Source organism: Epinephelus lanceolatus, chromosome 17, assembly GCF_041903045.1.
Source record: "Epinephelus lanceolatus isolate andai-2023 chromosome 17, ASM4190304v1, whole genome shotgun sequence".
NCBI classification, from domain to species: domain Eukaryota; kingdom Metazoa; phylum Chordata; class Actinopteri; order Perciformes; family Serranidae; genus Epinephelus; species Epinephelus lanceolatus.
This window is the reverse complement of record NC_135750.1, coordinates 28,008,136-28,018,056: the sequence shown is the minus strand read 5'-3', so window position 1 is coordinate 28,018,056 and position 9,921 is coordinate 28,008,136. Positions and strand designations below refer to the sequence as shown.

Here is a 9,921-nt window from a genome sequence, read left to right as displayed (position 1 = left end):
TATCGGATGAACCATTGTGCGTGCATTTTTGTATGAGGAGATGTTGACTAGAAAAGCATAAGAGAATTCCTAAAATCCAGTCATGGCTTTTGGTGTCCCCCCCCCCCCCAAGATTTTCCACGACTCCATCTGGACGCCTCTATGAAAAGTTTCTGGGGTTTCTTGCTCCATGCTTGATGTTGCTGTTACCAATGTGGGTTGAATGACGGCCAAAGAAGCTGTTGTTCAAAGTGTGAGATTCATAAAATAATTTATTAACATTGGTTATACAGTTTATGAACATGGGCAAGACCAAAAAATACAAAAATACTCTTAATCTCCCCGTTTAATTCAAGCACCTGTTCAGTGAAATGTCATCAGAGTCTGTCACACCAGTACTCTGATGTTTCAATGTGTGATGGCAGGTCAGTGTGGAAGACCCCCTGAGGTTCAGATGGAGGAGTCTGAGGAGGGCTGTTGACCCCCGAGTCGCTGTCCGGATTGAATGTGACATATTTCACCTCTGGCTTCTGGACAGGAAGTGGTGCAGGTGGGGGCGGAGCTTCAGCCTTGGGTTTGATGTTTTGAAAGTGTTGCAGACGCACCACCTCCCTGCGCTCTCGTGCGCACGGCAGCAGCACAGAGACGTCCTTGCGAAACTTTGAGCTCATACCGAAGTAGATGAGCGGGTTATAGAAGCTGGCAGACTTGGCAAAGAGTCGGGTGACGATGCTGGTTGTGCTTGGCACATGGAAGCCCCAGGCTGACCACATAGACACCACGGCATATGGAGACCAGGCCATGATGAAAGCGGTGCAGATCACAATGGAAATCTAGAGAGGAACATGAGGGAACAATTGTCAGGACTGGAGTAACGTGAGAGGAGGTTTATTACAGACAGGGCACTTTTAAGTAGAGCTTTAAAGGGTCTCATTTTACTTTTTCAATCAAGTCTCTCCAACAAAAATCTCAAAAATAAACTTTTCCTACCCTCGTGACATCTCTCTCCACCTTCCTCTGACGGGTGGTGAGGAAACCATCAGCTGACATGGCGTTGGTGCTTTTCACTGTGTTGATAATGGAGACATAGGAGAAGAGCATGATCAACACAGGGATGAAAAAGCAGAAGATGAGGATGGAGATGATGTAGGACTTGTGGATAGTGGAGTAATTGGCTTTGGACCAGTCCACCTCACAGGTGCCATAACCTCGATCTAAGGAAGAGAAGACACAGAGGTCAGATTGAGGCTTTTAAAATAAAGTCTTATAGTTATATCTTCTGTGAGGTTAGTGTATGAGAACAGACCTGTGAAGCTGCCCCAGCCTAGCAGCGGAGCAACAGACCAAAACATTGCTCCGGTCCAAATGCAGATGAGCGATACAGCAATGGTATTCACACTGATACAGTAAGCTGCAGAAACACACACAGCGAGAAACATGATTACAACATAACACCCTCACGTTATGGAAGAAATTGTGTGATTGTTTGCAGTTTGAAAAGGTTAAATGTTATGACCTTGGCAAATGTAGGACAGAAAAAGTGAGAGGCACTTAAAGATGCAGCATTCTTGACTTGTTATGAATGTCAGGATTGTGACATTTATTGAACAATGAGGTCTTTTCTTATATTAACGGCCTTTGCAAACATCTGTGACTGAAAGAACCTCTGTTGACAAAGCACACATAGCTTTGTATTCAGGGGAAGGGAGAAAATCAATGAGTCTGCTCTATTTCTTATGTCAATATGACATTCAGTGAGTACAGTTTATGAAAGACAATTGGCGATGTACAGCGCCTTTGTTGCTATGGGTTACTCAGCTTTGTTAGAGATACCTTGTATTGTTGCTTTAATGCCTGCACAGTTTACCTGGCCGAAATTACTTTAATTTTTTACCTAAAATCAATTGTGATTTACATCAGTATCTGTTGCAGTAGTTGCAGCTGCACTCTGGCACATAATACATCTGATGACACGCCACATGTATCACCAATGTTCATAGTTTAACCACTGATGTAAAAAAAAAACCCCACAGACGGGCTTATATAGCTTGTGTTTTATGAAGAGCCACAAACACAGTAAAAACGTTTACACCACACTGACAACAGAGGCTAACCTAATTTCGATATAATTAAGACATTCCTCAGCATCACTTACACCCGAAAATAGAAAATGTCACCTCAAGTTCACTTAATGACATGTTGGCGAAATGTAAATAAAATTGCTGGAGACAAGCGGTAGTAATTTCCATAGCTGAAGTCCGTAATAAGGTTTCATTAGCACTGAAAAACAGTGCTTTTCTGTCCGATAAGAACTGCTGGAATGTGAGGTGGGCAGAGACGCTGGTCAGAGGCTTTCTTTATATATTCTCTCAGTTGAATTCAGGAAGGTTAGATCTGACCTTTGTTTGGGTGGCATCCCTTGATGTATCTGGTGACGCTGATAACCGTCAAGGTGTTGATGCTTGCAAGGCCGAACAGCAAGGTGAAGAAACCATCTACCTAGAAGAAAACAGAGAGAGGGGTTGGTGACTCACAACATTATGTCTGTAAAATGCAAATTGATTGGTCAGTGAAGCCTCAGGGTTTAGATCCATTGCCTTCCTAATTGACCTATGGCTAAGTTCTGCCTTCAAACGCGATGAGCCAATCTTAGTGCGTATAGCCATTCTCATACACTCAGACATTCTCTGCCTGGACATCCATTGAAATGCATTACAAAAAGTCAGTTTTGTTTGGTTTTATGAGCTTTTTCGGAGATTTGAAGTTTAAAAATGGTCAAACGGTGTGCATGGGGTACATGCAACTCCGACACAAGGTATCCTGAGAGGCTGGGCGACGGGGTTTATTTTTTACACTTTAAACCACATCTCAACCGAGAAAAGTGTCTCCTTTGGATAAAGTTGTGCGGTAACGCTAGAACACAACATCAACTCAACGTGAATAAGATTAACAAGGATGTCTACATCTGTTCTAAGGTAAGTCAACATTGTGTTTCAGGCAACATATTGTCACTTTGCTGGAAAGAAATATAGAGTTATCTTTAACATCTCTAGCTAACGTTAGCTAAAGTTAGCCTAACGTTAGCTCCTAGCTGCATTGTTCATCATGTCACCTTGTTTGCTGGGAGTTCATTAGCCTATTTTGTTCTAGTTTTGTACTTTGGTGATCGTACATCATTGTTAGCTGTTGTCCAAAGGGCTCTAGTTAAGCTGGGAACTGCCCATTGGTCCGACATCCCATTGTTCCGACCATATTAAAGCCATTGTTCCGAAGTCCCGTTGTTCCGAAATCATCATGATGCCCTGTGGTTAAGGTCTGGTTAGGTTTAGGCACAAAAACCACTTGGTTAGGGTGAGGAAAAGATCATGGTGTGGGTTAAAATGAAAAAGAAAGTGACAAACACATAAGCCGTGAGCCTGCTTCGCCTCAAGCCTTTCCCAGCTGACCCAGAGCCAGTCACGACACACCATCAAGGTAGAAATACGCCCGCCGGGAGCTGTTCAGCACCACGGACCGTCGGACTAATGGGATGTCGGACCAATGGGCTGTTGGACCAATGACATGGACCCGTTAAGCTAACATTCATTTCTGGAGTTTAGCTTCATTAATTTATCTGTAATCGCAGAGATATCAAAGGTTGGCAAACGTTATGCTGAATGATTCAGTGTAAATACTGTAGCACCAAACTAACGGAGAGACACTGTTGGTAAAGATGGTAAAAAGGCTGTTATCCTTTTCTCATATTCTGAGCCAGAAACCTTAACTTCAGTGGCACTTTAACTTGTTGTTTTTGGTGGCGATGGCAACGAGATGCGGTTCACAAGCGTACACTGTGACCTGTACATTTTGGCTTGTAATTTAAGCTTTTCATCGACCTTCTCAACAATGAAATGATTAATGTATCCCTCCAATGCGTAGTTTAGGCCCTTTTGGTTACTTCTCAATGACATCTGATCATTATGTCCCCAAAAAATTATCAGTTGCCTCCTGCGTAATGCCGTGTACTGTGACACCTGCCATAGCGCCAGTCACTGAATGTTGATATTTTGTCCGAGTGAGTGGAGGGGGGGCGTGGCTTAGCCACAGGTCGATGGTTCCTGACCTTTGTCTGTTGAGTTTGTTTTGCTTTGGACTTTATTACATAGAGACGCAACAGCTGAAGGGTACATCCTGCCTTTTGGCCAATATGCTCCATACCCAGAGCATTTCCTCTGATATGAGCTGAAGGATATCTAACTTGCACAATCAGCATTGGGGGATTTCATTACAGCTGTTAATACAAATGACCTTTATTTTCGCAAATATCTGGTGGAGAAAAAGTTCAGTGATCTTTTCGGCATTCAGTCCATTGTTTGGGAAGATGATCTTTTAATCACAGCTCTCCTTAAAAGGAATTAAGCTCCTGTGTTTCAGTCTAGCTCCAACTGTGCGAAACCCAGCTCCCTACTGTGCCACTTCCAGGTGACATAGATCAGTTAAGGTCTCTGATTACTCTCTTGATCTTCCTTAGTCCTCCTAATCCTATTACTGTCAGTCATCACGTTTTTTCACCCTCACATTCGGCAGATTACTGGACAGCAAACGTCTAGTCCAGTATGATTCTCATTCAGCACATTTTCTACTTTTATTATCATAATTAAGGGCTAGGAATTTAGGACTGTGGCTTGTTAGAATAATGTGATTTAATCTTTCTACGATATAAGGTCTCATCTCAGCCTCTGTCTCGGCTCACAAGTATGATGTTGTGAATTTTGGATCACAGAACAAGTATTAGAAAAGCAATTCATTAAAATCAGTGTATTTTGTTATATGACTAATAAATTACTTCGACAGTCCTATCCCTGCACTCTCCTTTAAAACATCAAAGGGTCCATAAAGCTCTATCATATTCAATTTGACCCTGTCCCATAGGGTGCAACACACAGGGATCTGACCTAGCTTGCAACTGTTCATGTCCCATCATGCTCCATGCAGTAATCTACTAATGCTTCTCACATGCCTGTCTCGTTCACCTTCCTGTTCCTTCCCTCCTCTATTTCTGTCACCTCTTACTTTCCCCTTATTTATCTCTGACGTTCCGTCTCTCAGCCCACCTTTCCAAGGGGAAGGTGAAATGAGAGGGGCGTGCACTGCTGCTACCCTAATATTTCTCCTTCACCTGAAAACCTGAGATTGGATGCCTGAGAGATGAGATCATCTCAGTGGCTGTACTGAAGCCCAAGTGCAGCAGACCTCAATTTACAATATCTCTCTGACTCAGATTTTGGGGTTTATTCTGTGACTGAAGGTGTTCTGGTTACAGCAGCTTGTTTTTGTTCACTTACGGATATCACGGTTTCCACCACTGCTAGCCTTGAGCAAGAAAAATACCCTGGATGAATTCCAACCTAAAGTATGACAACTATTTCATTACAAGCTGAGGCTATGCGAGGAGGAAAACATTGAAATTCTTAGAAATTACACACAACAACTCATCTGTTAATTAGATACAAATTACTTGTCAAAATTTACCAACAAAAGAGCATGCGATTGAATCGTGCAGTCATGCCTATAGCTCTTTTTTGTTTCGTGTTTAGTTGTTGACAGGTGCCATGCTGCTCAAGGAGTTTCCCCATTTAAAGGCCTCCACAGTGATAATCTTATTACAGATTTAACCTCCAGCCCACATGGCTACGAGCATAATCCCTTGTACATACACACACATTCACACACATACTCACTTTACTGTAAGACTTCCACAGATTCTTTTAATGTACTTCATTAATCAGGATTGGCCCAAGAGAGCAGATGCATTGTTTTTTGCAACTCTGCACAGTCATCACTTCCAGGCCATTTTAAACCAACGTCCCTGGGATCTGACTTATTGTTAATGCTGCGAATTGCACCACAATTTAAGATTTGGTGGGAAATATAGATAGAATATTATTAACATGTAAACAAATTGCTCTTTAAAATGTAACTCTTTGAAATCAAGTAATGTCTTGGTTTGGCTTTTACCTGGCAGGTCCAGATCCAGGTGACCAAATACCCATCATCCTTCAAGATATTGAATATTTCTAGGATCCCTCTGGAGTAACCGAATATGGAGATGCTGGCATCAGAGATGGCAAGATTCAAAGTGAGGAAATCTGTTGACTGAAGCGAGGCCCGCTGTCTGTACAGGACAAACATGACTAAACTGTTTCCAAACCAGGACAGCCATCCTACAGAGAGACAAACATAAAGTATATTCTGTTAATATTTAGTGAACCACATATTGTTTGGTGTAGTATAGTATTTGATGTTTTGAAGTTATAGAATTATATAGTATACATTAAGTACAGTACAGTGCAGTACAGTAGAGAAAAGACTAGATTAGACAACTGTAGAACAGAATAGAGTAGTGTATAGTAGAGTATAGTAAAGAAGAGTAGAACATGGTATGGTATAGAGTAATATAGTATAGAACAGTGTAGTGTAGTATAGTGTAGAGCAGTGTACTATTGTACAGTACAGTAGTATATGTGTGAAGGGAATTGTATGGTAGAGTATACAAATGTGGCTCACATAATCATACAGTACAGTAAAATAAAAATAGAGTCCAAAAAAAGGGTATAACAGAATAGAGCTTTGCAGAGTGTAGTATAGTAGCAGATTTAGGTAATATTGTAAAGTACTAAAGAGTAGAGTTATAGTTATAGTATAGTAATAGTATAAACATCACTAAACTGATTTTACATTTCAGAGTAGTAGTAGAAAATTGTTTATCATAATATACTGTATTATATCATGTTATGGAATAATATAGTATATAGTATAATATAGTATAGTATAGTATAGTATAATGCAGAATAGTAGAGTTGATAGTAGAAGCTGGACATACAAGCACATAGTATATATAGTATGGTAAAATATTGTACCATACCATCCATACCACATTGTACCGCATCATATCGTATCGTATCGTACAGTACAGTACAGTATAATACAGTTGGGTACGGTATAGTATAGTATAGTATAATAGTAGTATAATATAGTATCGTATAGCAGCATATTGTATTGTATCGTATCGTATCATATCGTATCATATGGTACAGTAGAGTACAGTATAGTACGGCAGTGTATGGTAGGGTATAGTACAGTATTAGGGCCGTAACGGTACATGTATTTGTGTCGAACCATTCGGTACGCGACTTTTGGTTCGGCAGGACCCTGTACCGAATTATTGGGTGCAGGATATTCATTCATTCATTCATTCATTCATCTTCTAACCGCTTCATCCTCTTGAGGGTCGCGGGGGGGCTGGAGCCTATCCCAGCTGACATCGGGCGAAAGGCAGGGTACACCCTGGACAGGTCGCCAGACTATCACAGGGCTGACACATAGAGACAAACAACCATTCACACTCACATTCACACCTATGGACAATTTAGAGTTATCAATTAACCTAGTCCCCAATCTGCATGTCTTTGGACTGTGGGAGGAAGCCGGAGTGCCCGGAGAGAACCCACGCTGACACGGGGAGAACATGCAAACTCCGCACAGAAGGGCTCCCACACCCGGGATCGAACCGGCAACCCTCTTGCTGTGAGGCGAGAGTGCTAACCACCACACCACCGTGCTGCCCCCCGCACAGGATATTATTTTATTTTATTTTGTTTAAAATATCTAGTTCCCTGACGGACATAATTGAGTGACGGACCGAGTCCGACCGTAAATCTCCGCTTTCACTTTGTGCAGCGCATTCTCGCATTTTGACAACATGGCAAGTGAGCCTGATGAACCTGAAGACCCACCCGCAAACCTTAAGTCCTCCGTTCGGGAACACTTTGGTTTCAGGGTAAAATACGAAGATGGAAATAAACAAGTTGACAAGACAAAAGCAGTGTGCCGACACTGCAGAACAGCGGTCGGGTATGTACTTGGAAACACGTCTAACATGCTAACGCATCTAAAGCGACACCACCCGAGTTTGAACGTTAACCGGCACGACTAGAAAAAGCAATCTGGTGCAAACTACAATATCGCCGTCATTTAAAAAGAAAGAGTATTTCCCTGACCATCGCGCTAAAGAAATAACCAACGCCATTGGAGTTGAGTAAAATTGTTTAAGCTGCACTTTAGATATAAGCATGTTTTGTTTACTGCACTTTAACAAAGTGGGAAAGCTAAGTAAGTTCCTAGTAAAAGTGAATCTGAGCAGGCTTTAAAGCTGACCAGCTGTACTATACTTTTTATTTTTATTGAGTAAAACTGTTTAAGCAGAAATATATATTTATATTTTTCATTCAAAAAATGTGTTACAAAAACAGCAGGATTTTATTTTTCACTTTTATATTTCTATTTTCATTCAAACAATGTGAAAAAGCAGGATTTATATATATTTGTTTCATTCAAAAATTGTGTAAAAAGAGTTAACTGCTGTGGTGGTATGTTTTAATAAGGTTACCAATAAGTAAAAGATATTTAATAGTTGTCTATTTTTTTCATTAATGTACCGAAAAAACAAACAAATCGTGACTTGTGTACCGAGGTACGTACTGAACCGTGATTTTTGTGTACCGTTACACCCCTATACAGTATATTATAGTATAGTATAGTATAGTATAGTATAGTTCTGTACCGTACCGTACCCTATCATATCATATCATATCATATCCCAGCATATCAGATAGCAGTATATCGCATTGTATCGTATCGTAGAGTACTGTACCGTACCGTACCTTATCGTATCATATCATATCCCAGCATATCGTATAGCAACATATCACATCGCATTGTATCGTACTGTAGGGTATGGTATAGTGTAGTAGTGTTGGCTGCAAACTACTAACTAAAACTTAATAATTATAGAACAGAGACCAGAATAGCAGAACTACTCTGTAGTTAAATAAGACTGACGAAAATCCAAGAGAATCCCTTTCCCTTTTCTTTTTATAACTCAGTCTGTGTTACACAAAATCCCTCAACCGCATTAGCTGACATGGACTAATGGACAAACGGTGCCACCAACACAATCCAGACTGTCTGTGTCAGCAGTGCACTGGCCTTTGGAGCCATGAGGAACAACAGCTGTTTTTGTTGATGACTCTTAAATAATGTGTGACTCTTTCTTGCTATGTTTGACCCAAGGGATTTAAAGGACAATTCATGACATTCCTGAGGGGTGTATTTTTTTTCTACAGTTATGGAAGTCAGAACAAGTTTGAAACTAAAAGGAAATATTTAAATCCTTTTGTCAGTAGTTCATTTATGCCACTTCACATACATTATTCTAGAGAGCTTTTCAGTAGTATAATGCACAATGGCTAATGTTTTTAGCAAGGGCATTCTCAACGAGCATACAAAATGAAACACCTTACTTTTCAAGTTATATCATATTCCAGTATATGATGTTTGACTTACCCAGCACTAACAGATAGATTCCAATGATGGTCTCCCCTTGTTCAGACAGAGGAGGGTCTGTATGCAGATTACTGAGGTTATTATTCCTCCATGGAATATTTACAACCTTTACAGGAAAACCCCTCATTGTTATCTCCATGGCCTGAGTGTCGATGCCAAGGCATGAATCCTTGCTGTCCTCTGCAGTAGCTCTGCTCCCCTCTGCTTTCAGTAGACACAACTGTGTTACACCAGTAGGAATGAGCGGTCAGTTCATTTTAAATCCAGCTTAGACAGAGTCACTAATACCTCACCACTCACTGTCCAAATGATGGCACCTGTAATCCTATCTATTTCTTAGCAACTAAGCAGATAGACATTTTGGGTTGAAATCCAAGCCAACAGGGAAATGTCTAGTCAGCTAGTTTACTAATGGAAATTATTTTTGGAGGGGTTTCATTTGGCTTAAATTAATTAAAGTGCAAAGACTCATCTCACACACAGACAACTCAGCAGAGTCCAAACCTACCAATGTTGAACTATTTATCAAATTACAAATTGCCTACTTTAGATATTTGT

General features: G+C 40.7%; 1 protein-coding gene across 1 annotated transcript; it reads right to left on the bottom strand.

Annotated features, from left to right (window-relative positions):
• Window positions 1–233: 233 nt before the first annotated feature.
• On the bottom strand, window positions 234–9,569 carry LOC117248674 (opsin-5-like). The gene is made up of 6 exons (XM_033613891.2): window positions 9,364–9,569; window positions 5,977–6,182; window positions 2,379–2,478; window positions 1,286–1,390; window positions 970–1,193; window positions 234–812 (listed from the first exon to the last, which is right to left on the bottom strand). The coding sequence occupies exons 1-6, from the start codon at window positions 9,500–9,502 to the stop codon at window positions 357–359; spliced, it is 1,230 nt and encodes a 409-aa protein (XP_033469782.1). The 5' UTR covers window positions 9,503–9,569; the 3' UTR covers window positions 234–356.
• Between the last annotated feature and the right edge of the window lie 352 nt (window positions 9,570–9,921).